The 13,102-nt window shown below is 39.3% G+C and overlaps 2 protein-coding genes across 2 annotated transcripts in view; one reads left to right on the top strand and one right to left on the bottom strand.

The window, feature by feature from the left end:
* The window catches only part of ccdc170 (coiled-coil domain containing 170), a 7,143-nt gene extending 4,001 nt beyond the window's left edge, over positions 1–3,142 (top strand). Inside the window, exons 6-8 of the mRNA XM_042500234.1 lie at positions 53–295; positions 525–728; positions 2,289–3,142. Coding sequence (XP_042356168.1) covers positions 53–295; positions 525–728; positions 2,289–2,552 — 711 coding nt within the window. The 3' untranslated portion in view covers positions 2,553–3,142. The remainder of the gene's footprint in view (positions 1–52; positions 296–524; positions 729–2,288) is intronic.
* The window catches only part of syne1b (spectrin repeat containing, nuclear envelope 1b), a 98,438-nt gene continuing 88,119 nt past the window's right edge, over positions 2,784–13,102 (bottom strand). Inside the window, exons 137-146 of the mRNA XM_042500233.1 lie at positions 12,020–12,088; positions 11,114–11,241; positions 10,639–10,765; positions 9,860–10,071; positions 9,187–9,387; positions 8,940–9,068; positions 7,559–7,771; positions 7,230–7,322; positions 6,218–6,276; positions 2,784–3,871 (exon numbers count right to left, since the gene is read on the bottom strand). Of these exons, the coding sequence (XP_042356167.1) occupies positions 3,628–3,871; positions 6,218–6,276; positions 7,230–7,322; positions 7,559–7,771; positions 8,940–9,068; positions 9,187–9,387; positions 9,860–10,071; positions 10,639–10,765; positions 11,114–11,241; positions 12,020–12,088 (1,475 nt within the window). The 3' untranslated portion in view covers positions 2,784–3,627. The remainder of the gene's footprint in view (positions 3,872–6,217; positions 6,277–7,229; positions 7,323–7,558; positions 7,772–8,939; positions 9,069–9,186; positions 9,388–9,859; positions 10,072–10,638; positions 10,766–11,113; positions 11,242–12,019; positions 12,089–13,102) is intronic.

Raw genomic sequence — 13,102 nt, forward strand, 5'->3', positions numbered from 1 at the left:
TGCATGACCAGTGATACACCAATAATCAGACTATTTTCTTTCCCCTCAACAGTTTAAGTCACAAAAAGACCAACTAGAGAGCAAAGGTCTCCACATCCAGCTCCTGAGGAAGAAGGTGTCGGAGCTGGAGGAGGAGAAGAGGAGTCGACCAGCGTTGGCTGTGGAGCGAGATGATGCTCATCTGGAGGCCAGGAGGCTGCAGAAAAAACTGGAGCGTCTCCAAGGCGAGCTGAAGGCTGCCAGGCTGTCCAACACTGAGCTCAAGGCCCAGCTGTCCCACACCAGTGAGCTCAAGGTAGAGGGGAGACGGGTTCAGGCTCCAAAAATTAAATCTAGAGGACTTTTCACCTCGTAATTTATCACGTGTTTATGTTTATATGTGTGTGCATGAAAGGAGAAATGCTTCGTAACTGTATAAATTATGTAAAGCAGACTGCTTCTGAAAAATTAGTATATAGTTGAGTATCAGAGTATTCAAGAGCAACTGAATAACTTGGTTGAACACCTGTGTCTGACGTGCCAAGTTGAAAGTGATGGAACAGAGTCAGACCGTGCAGGAGCAGAAAAAGAGGCTGGATCGGCTGGTGGAGGGGAAGGCCAAGGTGGAGAAGAAGCTGAACACGGTGAGCTCCGACCTGCAGAGCCAAGAGAAGAGGACCAGAGAGGACCAGCAGCAACTCAGCGCCCTCAGACAGAGCCTGGCTCAGCTGTCTGACCAGGAGAGAGAGGTGAGGGAACTGTGAAAATGAAAAAGCTTTGTGCTTTAACATCTGGACACAGAAAGATGAATATGAATACTCCATTTGCTTATCAACTACTCACCCAGTGTTACACTGATTTTCTAAAGAAATCTTTGTTTTTCTTGCATGCTTCCACAGTAAACTAAAATCCAAAAACAGAAAATTCTTCATGAACATGCACTGGTCAATTTTGAGATTTTGGGCTATTTTGCATCTAAAACATTTCATCTTTCAGACTAGTGGGAAAAAACATATAAAATACACATTAAAGTGTTTATTTTAGTTCAGATTTTTATTCTGAAATTTTATGCAAAAAAAGTGCATATTTAATTAAAAAATGCTTCATTTTCATACTTGAACTTTAAATTCCAGAAAACTTGTGATACAGAAAATAATTGTCTTGAGTTTTATGGCGATATTTATGAGTTATAATTTTTACCCTTTTCATCTGTAGTTTCTTATCTTTGGTTGACTGAAATTTTACAATACAATATCTTTAAAGGCCTTTTTCTTTAAATTAGTTTTTTTCTCATACTCTGAAGTACAAATCTCCTCTTCAGTAGCACTAATATATACAAAAAGTTTTATTCTTATCTATATTCTGAAAGTTTTTACAAAGGGGTTTATTCATAGCCTGATTTATAAAATATTTTATTCTTAAAAAGTTTATTTTTTTAATGGTTGTTGACAGTATTTTCTGATTCAGGGAGTGATGAGAAAAGATATCCTAAATTCCTTTCGTAAAAACACAATGAAACAATTATGAACAAATCAAATTTTCAGATTTTTGTTTGTATAAATGGATGCAAATTAGTATAAATTTAACTACATAATGCTTATATTATTTGTTACTACAGTGTTAGCTACAGTTTTCACCCTGCTCACCTCGAGTGTTTCCTCTAACTATGTAAAAAAAATCAGTTTACAAACTTTCACACGACTTGTGTAGTTAAATCTGAGTCTCATTTATCCAGTCATATTGTCAGTATTTTCCAGCCAGACAGATGGGGAACTGAACTAAAATGCTCTGGATAACGCCAGAGTGCATTAACAAAACAGTGATTTTAAGTCCCTGAACATGAAAGCTGCTGGTCTACAGCTGCCAGGATCAATTACTTTGTGTGCGACTTTGGTTCGGATTCAACAAAGTAAAACTACACAAACAAAGTGAGTGACTGAGGCAGCAGTAGACCAAGTTCCTGTGTTCAATGAGGTAAAATTTTGTGAATGGAGCCTGGCTTTGAAGAGTTTCACTTTTAGTTAAGTTCCCCGTCTTAAGGTCCAAAGGTTGTCTGTTTGGGAAGTACTGAGCATACGACTGGATAAATGAGACCTGGATTATACTGCACGAGTTGTGTGAGTGTTTTCCAACAGGACATCCTATGACTTAAATTCATCAAGAATTGTATCAGTTTTTTGATTCTTCATTTACCGTGGAGGCATATGAGAAAAAGTTCTCTTCACAAATGCAACAAAGCCTTCCTTTAAATTACAGATTATGCCTTTAAAAGATCAAACTGATTTTCTTTTTTTTCTCTTTATTGTTAGTTGTTAGATTTCAGGATGGTTGTTTCCCAGATGTTGGGTCTGGATGTCACCGCCCCGGCTCTTCCAAACTGTGAAATCATCAAATTACTGGAGACTGTTCTTCACTCTCATCATCACCATCACCACCTTCATCATCATGTTAACATGCCCTGGCTCTGTCCTACTCACCAGAGGCATCCTCTCCCCCAAATCCAGGACCTTCCTAACAGCTCATCCTTGGATCTTTCTACCTCCAGGTCTGCAGTTTCCCTTCATGAAGCATAAATTCAGACATTATGCATATGCCAAACTGCACTTAAACTGTAAATGTTATATGTTGGTCTAAAAACTATGTGAAAATAAACCTTACACAGAATCAAATAATGTATCAAACACTGTGTTTTCCTGTTTGCGTTTTCAGGGAAAGCTCAGTATAAATATGATTCACCAATGATGCACTAAAAAAACAGTAGAAATGTAAAATCACATTAAAAAAATCAAATAAAAAGACAAATATCAACATGAGGATTTGGCATTCATTGTTTTTGATGGTCGCATATACATACATTTCTCATATTAATTTTGAACTATTATATACACATAATCCATAATAATCCTGGACTGTTATACATTTGATACTGAACTGACAGTCATACAAAATATACAATAGTTCTATATGTCATAGTTCTCAATCATAAAGTCATATTTTATATTTCGTTTAAAAAATAAAACAGCAAAATGTATAAAGACCATGGGATGTTGAAGGTTAAACTCTTGAAATGTTTCTGGCTTTGATAATAAAAACACATGACTTGGCTTAAAATGAATCTCACACGAATCGATGTAATTCAAGTTAAAAACGGACTGTTTCCCACAGACACAATGACGGATGTAAGTAAATAAAAGAACTGCATGCCAAAATACAGGTAAAAAAATAATTGCAATGTAAGATATATTAAATGTTTTTTGTTGTTTGTTTTTTACAAATGACTTACAAGCAAATTCACAGGCTATATTTCAGCATTTAACTTTGGTGCTATCCACTGAAAGATCTCCTCAGAGAAATACAACATGTATACGCCACTGATTTGATCTTCAGTTCAATCATCCAGCAACGTCCACTGTGCGCAAAAACAGTGTCTTCAGTTTTGTTTCACCAAAGATGCTCCTTAATCGACACAGCATTACACAGAGTAACATAGTGAGATGCTAGTGCTACACACGAAGATACTGAATGTAGATGGCAGCTGTTTTTCTGCAGTAAAAATGGATGACCAAGGTCAATTTTTGCTCCCAACGTGATTCCAATTCAAGTCATCATGATGCGAGAACACTGAAATGAAACCCTCTTACAGCCGGCCTACACTGGAGGTGGTCCGTTAGTGTAGCTGAGCATCGGGTAGAAGGAATGAGCAAAGTTGTTGGACTGAGCGCAGTAGTCCTCCTCGGTCATTGGCAGCAGGAAGGCAAAGACCACTAACAGGAGCAGGAAGAGCTGGAGCGGCAGCGCGACCCAGAGGACGCGCCACAGAAACGAGGACCAACGGACTGAAGGTGTCTCCGAATCAGAAGGGAAGGAAGCGGATCCAGCGTCGCTGCGAGACCTGCTCAAACACACACGCATTCACAACACAGCACAGACTGATGTTTAGTGATTCACATCAGTCGATAAGTACAAACAAAATCCTATCTAGCATCTGAATCCCTAATTTCAAAGGTATTTATTATAGCAGCCTTAAATGTGGTTTTCCTTTCTGTTTGCAAAAATAAACTCAGCAAAAATAGCTAAAATTGAATTAGTCTAATTCAATAATCAAGCTGCACTTGAACTGCTCTGTAATCTAATATTCTCTCCATACGCTTCATTATTTAGGTGTCGTCCACCAGTTTTCAATCCAAATAAGAACTCAGTTCAGCGACAGAGGAACTGTGTGACAGTGCTCGACACAGGCACCATGCTGTGTTTGAAAGACACCAACATGGTTCAAAGCAATGATCTACATGCTGACTGAGACTGGGTGGATAAACACAGTTACACAGACAGTCACAAAAGCAAACATACTGTACAATCCTGCATCAAACAGATACATTTAATATGCGAGCTTGCATTCCTTTACAAAGGATGTTAGGATAAAAGACAACAGGCATGCTGCAAGAATCAGCTTATTAATTTGATCATTTTTTAAAGGACTTTTTGAAAGTTTGTCCTGTTGAAAAATGCAAAGCATGCCGAGGTAAGAAGAGCGTAGCAATTAGAAAGTTTCTTTGACAAAGTTTAGGTAAGCTTTTTTGAAAGGGTATGTTTGGTTTTTTTCAACCTTAATTGTATTTTTCAGTGTTTTTGTGTCTAAATAACTCATGGGAACAAAATTTTTGAAACTGTTCCAAAATTGTGTAGCAAAACAAAATCAGATGTAAACACTCGAGGCATGTTCGCATCAGTAATTTATGTCCACTAAAAGTGTTTCTTTTTGACACTGACAGGCTCAGATTTAATGGTGTCTGTCAACATTATGGAAAAGATCCCTTCAAAGAAACATATTTTTGTTAAAGAGTAAGACCGTTTTGTTTAACTTAACAGCCTTGAAAATCATCATCGTCAAAATCACTAGACTCCATTTAGGTAAACAGTCGTTTTAGCGTTTATGGTGTATATTTAATGTAATAATGTAATATTTTCACATCTTACTGGGTGAATTAAGAGTTTCTTTGAACCAAACAAAAAAGATCTTACGCTTTCACAAAAAGGTCTATCTTTGTTGGGCTCCTCTCCATTAATTGTGAGACACTTAGAATAATAATAATGAGCCTGTCAGTGGATAAAATTAACACTCGGATGTAAATTGGCAGTGCACAAATGCCCCCAGTATTTACAACAGCATGTTTTGCCATTTCCGACTGCAACACGCTCATCAATACTAGATCAGTTTAAAAATGTTGTTGTTGACATTAGTCACTTAGACACAAAACATGGGAAAATAAGAGTACAGGTTGAAAAACACCAAACTTAGCCTTTAAAGGAATAGTTTGGGAAATATGTTGATTTGCTTTCTTGCTGTAACATTTACAGTCACCATCACCCTCAGTAAAAACTGTCTTCTTTCAGCCTAAAGGTTTGGAAGCCACAATCAGTTACTGGGAATTATAGTAAAGAAGTTTACACCTACCTACTGTGAAAAAACAAGTGATTTACTTCTTTAAATTATGACAAAAACAGGCCCGCAGCGATCTCTAAACTTGTTTTATTAAAGTGATCCCTGATTTCAGGAATGCATGGATATTAATGATGTATGATTAACATTAAGGTGGTCCTATGTTGTCACCAAAAGTGCCCCTTACCACTTCACAAATGGAGACCTGAGACTCACAGATGACAGACTGAGGGGGGGTGGAGATGGCAGAAAGTCGGTGAGATAGCAGCAGAAGAAGAAGAAGAAGTAATGTCACACACACAAGAGAGAGAGCGAGAGAGAAAGAGAAACTGCAGCCTTTGCATTGTTCATTGCAGACATTTACTGGCTCGGCAATTTGAGAAAAAAAGGGTGTGTGTGTGTGCGTTCAGTAACAGCGAGGGAGTGTTAGCTATAGAGAAATATTTATGTTAAGAAATGCCCTCTGGTTAGCGATATTAAGCAGCCGAGGACATTGGCGGAGAAGAGGCCTTGCACCATCCCTTGTGAAACTCTTTTATCGAGGATGTGTGGGCTGCATTGCACCTCGTCACAGAGCCTACACAGAGCGTCTAGACGTACAGAAGATGATGGAATTCACTATCATGAGCCGCTAATCTGGCACAAGCTTTAAGAAAAGCTGAAATTGGGATTTGTTATTGTTTGAAAAAACAGCTGTTGTTGGGGGAGGATTAGAAAGCATGAATCGGCCTCCGAGTGCATCATGGGCTGATGAGTTCCATTATCTTCTGGGTGTGCTAGAAACCAACAGAAAGGTACCTGTGGTGTGGACTGCTCACAGAGGGTCCAGGCTGTGACAGACTACATTTGCCCCGTTGCTGTTTGCAATGAACAGGGGGAGGGGGAGGTAAAAGAAAGAAAGTATGTTTCAGTCCAGGCAAATCAAGACAAAGCTACCGATGAAAAGAAAATCCCAAAATGAAAGAAGAGCAGCAACAAAATCATGTGTGAAGGTCGATTTTGTAACCCGTGATAATAAAACAAGGAATCTGGCTTTTCAAAGTGCAGGACTACTTTGAAGTGCTTCGGCTTGTGAGTGCAACAAACTGCAAATAGGAAGCTACAAATTATGCAATGTGATGGATTTTGTTTTTTTGATAACAGTGACATTTAGTAACATACACATAATATAAGCAGACATGCTTATTTGGACTGATATTTAGATACATTTTGAATCAAAACTGATGCATAGAATTCTGCTTTCTCAGCCTACAGTGTGAAAAAATATGATATCATGCTTTCTGCATTATAAAACCCCAGTTTTTACACTTTTATTGCACATTTAGCAGTTTTATAATAGCCAGTATTCCTGACAATAACACTACAGGGATCAAACTAGAGTGAGAAGAAATTAGAGGAAAGTCTATTGGGAGAAAAAGATTTGTAGGAAGGTTTTTAGTCTGGAAATACTGGAAGAGAAAAAAAATGACAGCTAGGGCAGAACTGAAAAAGTCACCCAAGAAAAAAAGAAGGAAATAAAAGAAGTTAGAAAGAAAGGATTCCCCAGCTCTCTGGCAGGTATTTGCTCTAAGAATACACAACATGCAAGAAGAGTAAAAGGCTGGAAAAAAGTTCAGAATTCAGAGGGAGGGAGTGTAAAGCAGGTTGTGGAGGTGTAAAGAGGTGTGAGGAGAGATCTTGGGATGGCGGGGGTGATTATGGCCTTCAACGGGGCATTCGGGGCACAAGTTACTGTATGCACTGTCTCGGAGGGGTAACTGAACACCTGGCTTCTCACAGAGCAGCATGTACAGGTAGACGTGTACGTTACCGATCGTCGTCGACTTGGTGTACTCCTTCCTGATACAGGACTGAGGGAGCCGGACGTGTCCAGGTCATCAGCAGACGACCAGGATGACAAATCCTGACAAAGAGGAACATTTACATGAAAAGAGAAAAAGAAAGAGATACATGAAATATCAGACAGTGATAGGCAAGTAGACCAGATATGGTGTTCCAACAAAAATATCTGCCCCCCTGACAAAAGCTGAAGTCCTCTGTTTTAAAAGTTAATATCAAAACATTTATATTAAAACAAACTAAGTAAAAAAGTCTTTAAAGTCATAAAACAGTACAGCTTTACAGTAAGTGCAGATCTACCTGTTGACTGCTTGTGATGTCCAGAATCTTGGCCAGCTCTCTGAGGTCTCGGGTCACTTCCTTTAGCAGCAGTTTGAGGCGGTTCCCAATAACATGGACCTTCTCTTTGGCCTCCAGGCAGTCACTGCCCTGAGAGTTGACCAGCAACTGGAGGGACATGTCTTGTAGCGAGGCCACTTTGAGCTGGGAGTCCAGCAGCTCCTGGCGGATTTGCTGTGGGGATTAGAAATTTTGCGACATAAATTGTAAATCAACAGCAGAACTAAGATTCTATGTTGACTTCACTCTCTGAAACTTGGATCTCACATGCGAGCTCAATGACTCTGTAAGGGTTCATGAGAGGTGAAATGCCTTCAAGAAACACAAGCAAGTCCAGTTGCCTATGATATAGCTCTCTTAAGTACCAGAGAATCTTCATCAACCGAGAACTGTAGTTGTATTTAGTGTTTTTCTCTTGTATTTAAATTAGGGTACTTTGGTCTATAGTGTTTAATCAGGATGTAATTTTTTTTTACTGTTAAAAACTATGACCTTGAATGAAATTAAATTGGAAGCAGGCAATTTTTTAACATTTCCCCCCAGCATTTCCAAGTGGTGTTATTGTTAGCGCTACGGCTGCAAAGGCAACTGAACCATTTTCCATTTTCCTCAGAGCCTAATAACAACTAGCACCACAGGACACACTGAATTTTGTTTTCCACAGTTACTTTGCACTTCCTTTGTGCTGTAAAGTGTGCATTATTCTATGGCCATTTCACTGTGCAATCATAATAATAAGTTAACTCCAAAAAACACACCAAGAGGTGGTGAGGTGCAGCCTGTAGTGAGCATTCATGCAACGTCTATGGAAAGCTGCGGCATTGTCAAAGTGCCGCAAAACTAAAAGTCTGGCATAGTTCGGTGGTAACATGCAGCCAGAAAATACCGACAGCTTATCAGTAAAAGCAGTCCTGTGACTCCTGTGACATGCTGACTTTTGTAATAGTTTCTTTCTGCTTGAAACACGTGAATACACCTGCCAGCCACTGAAAAATGTAGTTATTCAGAAGGGCTGCATTTCATCTCTGCTTGATGTGTTTTTGTGAAAAAGCAAAAAACTTGTATATTAACACTTACGTTTTGGTCAAATATGCTGTTTTTTTAAACATTATCCAATGGTCGATTTAAAGAGTAACCCCCATTATGTCATAATTGTTTTACAGCTTTGAATGTAACAATTTGTTATATAGACAACTATATTATCGATTAAGATTATTGAGATATTATCAATTACTGGCCAATAATGGGTAACAAGAAAAAAGAAGAAAGTAAAGATATTGTAGGTGTGGGATAAGAAGCCACAAAGGTTTTTATGTGCACTGTATAGATTATAGCTCTGTACCGTAAGTGTTTTATGATGCTCGTGGAGCGTGTCGCTGTCTTGGATGGGGTCGATGGGAACCACCTCGTTCCTTCTGCGGTCGATGTTTTCCAACCAGAGCAGCAGACCGTGGCTCATCTCATGGAAGTCCTGTCAGTCAGACGTGGATCAGGAAAGCAGAGAGTCAGCTGGATGCATTATTACAGCTCAGTGAAACAGTCTCGTATAGACGTTCAGAATAACTGCGCCCTGCCTTAAAGCCACTTACTTGACATTGCATAAGAGCTTCCTGTAACGACGACCTCCACTCCTCCAGTGAGCTTCCCAGTTTGTCCCAGTGGTTGTTCATGTCTTTCAGTTTGGCCTGCAGCTCTCGGGACTCCTCCGTGTCTGACTGCATAAACTCAGCACTGCACAGGTTGATGGAAAGCACAATGGCCTTGCGTTTGTCGTATGCCTTCTGCAGCTCCTGCAAACGAACGTTTTTTTTAATGAACGCAGTCATCCAGAGCAACGTGCAAAGGATGCAACACAATTAAACAAAAAGCCAACAAAAGGACTTGGTCTCAAGCGTGTCAGCCCAAATGACTTCAGGCATGAAGTTGAGATAGTCAATTGTAGCAACAATTATCACCATAGAGATACAGGAGGAGACGGTAAATGATTTTTAATCCCCTTTTGATTCTATCTGAACAAACCTGTTGGAAATAATAAGTGGGAAAATTGGAAATTTTGTGAGGACTTCACCCATGTCAGCAAGCATGTTGAGCTTTGTTTTGTATATTCATTGCAAATTATTTCTGCAGACTTACAACATTTAGATATGTTTATGCTTTGACAGAAAAAAAGAGTGACATACAAAATTATAAATATTTAAAAGAAAAACGACAAAATATTTAAAAGATAAAAAAAAGTTATTACCAAAAAGAAAACAACACTACCTTGAGCTTTTTGATGCGCTGCTCTATCGTCTGGATGTCCGTGCTGAGGTCCAGCCTCCGCTGCTGCTCCAGCTCTTCCTCCGTCTCTCCCAGCCAAGTCCAAACTTTGTTCAGGTCGGAGTTCAGCTGCTGCCACTGCTGCTGGTTCTGCTTTGTGCGCATCTCTTTGCTGAGGTCCTGAGCCTGCAGGAGCTCCCAGCGCTCTATCACTCCTAGATCACAGGATGTGGAAAAAAGGATATTATGTAAGGTGATTTTACCAGAGTTGTATCCCACTGGACGAAAGCTCTGCACCATTTACACATCTCAACCTTTGCATTTTATATACATTTATTTAAATATATGGTTATGTAGGATGAATGCATGCAAGGCTGGGTCAGGGGTTGAAATTTTCTATCAAAAGAGACATATTTGACCAGAAAGTAATAATAATAATGTATATTTGAGCCTTATAATGACGGTAACAAAGCCTATTTATTCTAAAAAAAACCTATCAACAATACTAACAGATCTTGCAAGACTTAAGCCTAGCCACCACTATTGAGATCTGGCCAAATTTAGAGGGAAAAGGCATCAGGCTGTAGACATATGAGGCACATTTTAGTTGACAGATGTTAAATATGTGTTTTATTCAGTGTATAGGCTACATATGTTTACAGTTGAATAATTTAAAAGTCACTTTAGACGTACAACAATGATAAATGAAAGCCACAGGGAGCCACTGGAGAGAGGTTAAAGAGCTGAAGCTTGTTAACTCCTGTGCTCGGGTTAAGTATTACCTGATGTTTGGGACTCTGAGCTGCTGGGATCTGCGAGCCCAGACACCGTGTCATCCTCCTCCTTCAGCTCAACGCCCATCCTCTTCACTGTGTCAATACTGCCCCGACACTCACCCAGCAGCCGCATCTACACAATGGACATATGTTAGGCTGCAGGCACTGTTTTGTAAAGTGTAATCAGTGTAAGCAGATAAAGTTACATATTTCAGGGTAGGACATACAATTCAACCTCACGACAAAGACTTTGTTCATAATGTAAGTCCTAATCAAAATGTAAAAGTAATGTCACTGGCTGGTAGTGATGTAACAAAATATGACTGGACATTATTTAAAAACATACATTTTCTAGTCTTATAACAATGTGGTGATTGTTAGATTACATAAATCGACAAATAATAGAATTAATTATCACTTGATGTACAGTTTGCTGCAAAATAAACATTTTATTGAGAGCCTTGTTTAGAGTAACACATACATATCCCAAATACGAGGCATCCTGCTCTGTGCTCGTGGGTGTGCGACTGCGGCTGCTGTCTGTTTGTTGCAGGAGGTAGCGGCTGGGATCCAGAGGGTGAATATGTGAGTCAGTTGAGGGAACGTCTCCTGTAGACACAACATGAACAGATTATGACCAAATATTTGCTAATAATGGAAACGTGAAACCCAAGAAGAGATAAGGCCCCGTTCAGACAGAAACACAAGACGAGGAGAGCAAATAATGACTTGAAAGAAGTAGGCAGGAATGCAGGTTGGTTTCCAGACCCTTGTCACTCATGGTGCCTGTTGCAGTTTACTGTTTAACACCTCACACACTCATGACAGCGCTCTCCTGTTCTGCTTTTAATGAGAGTTACATTCTTCATTTGAAATACAGAGTTTAAAAGCATTTTTTTTAAATTCATGGTATGTGCCTCTGTGTGAACGGAGCCTTTGACAAATTTATTTTACTTCAAACAAATCTGCAGCAAGAAGTTCAGACTTGTTTACTGTGACAGTAAAACATCATGCTTTTCTGAAACACAAATAGCACATCAAAAAAAAAATCTAAAGAGGTTAGCTACAGAGCGCACTGCAAACAAAAGTAAGAAAGCCAGTTAGAAAGAAGGGTTAGGCTGAATTCCATTTCAGTTCTGATAAAAATTAGACACCAAAGCAGAACCGGTGAATTGAAGGAATAAAAATGGAATTGACCCTATCCCCCAGTGTTAGGAAGTGTTGCCATTGGTTACCATGTGTGCCCAAAGTGTGTATAAGAGAGGAAATCAACACAAATCAAAGTCCAAGCCAGTGAATAGGCTATCAGTGTGGTAAAGTATCACTCAGTGTGCAGCTGTTATTTCTGGCCCCAAACACTTGTGGCATGCTGGGGTCTGTTGCCTACCAGTGGAGGACCTCAGTGTTTTTTCTGTAAGTTTAACATAGGCCTCTGGGCTCTCTGGGATCACTACATCTGGAAGAAACATTGTACAGTACACACATTCAGCAGTGGGCATTACACTGTTTGACTCCATGATCTAATTAAACTTATCTGTTGTTTTAACCTCGTTTGATGCACCAGATGGATGGAGTTTGCAAGTTATCAGTCACAGGGAAACACAATGTGTTTACAATGTTTGGTGGCAAACCTCACCCATCCAGCATCTAAAATAAACTTTTTCAAGGACTAGGAAATACTACTGACTCCATGGCTAAAACTTTGGTTGAAACACAGATCCTACACTTGAAAAAGTAAACAGAAATTCCAGAAATTCAGACCTGGTTACTCATGATAATCCGCACACCTTGTTGTAAGCAGTTTCATGTAGGAACTATTTTCTTTCTACCGAACTACACCTGCCGACTGTACTACTGCAGAAGGAAGCTTGCATCTACTCATTGGTCAAGAGTATTGTGCTCCTGATAGCTCAAGATGTAAACATTAATGGCGTCCTCCTTTCCATGCTGTGATTTGACAGATGCATCTAGTTTGGAAAACAGAAAATAGTTCCTCCATGAAAGAGCCTTTGCTGTCGAGTTTCTCAAATGCATTTTTTTATTTTTTTTGGCACAAACCGAGTGTCATCCAGTTCCATTATACTGGAGAGACGGCAGACATCTTTACGGCCGATATCAAAACTATCATTTGGCACTACAGGTAGGATCTTTTATATTTGGGGTGAACTGTTCCTTTAAGAGAGGTTCCAAGCATTAGAAAATCTATTATAAGCAATTAGACGTCTCAATGTCCTTAAATGTATTTTAGACAATATAAGATATTGTCTGGAATTTGAGGCTGCATGTTATTTTTCTGAGATATTATTTTTCCACCAGTTTTCTCGGTCTTATGTCCCCCTCTTCGGGGAGGGCAAAGGTCAAAGTCAGCTAGAACAGCACTTAAGTACTGTTTGGCATTTAGTGTTTTACTCAAGAAGACTTCAGCGGACTGATGCAAAGAGTTGCAAAATGATGAATTATACAGTGAAGA

The sequence above is a fragment of the Plectropomus leopardus genome, chromosome 14 (assembly GCF_008729295.1).
Source record: "Plectropomus leopardus isolate mb chromosome 14, YSFRI_Pleo_2.0, whole genome shotgun sequence".
In the NCBI taxonomy this organism is placed as follows: domain Eukaryota; kingdom Metazoa; phylum Chordata; class Actinopteri; order Perciformes; family Serranidae; genus Plectropomus; species Plectropomus leopardus.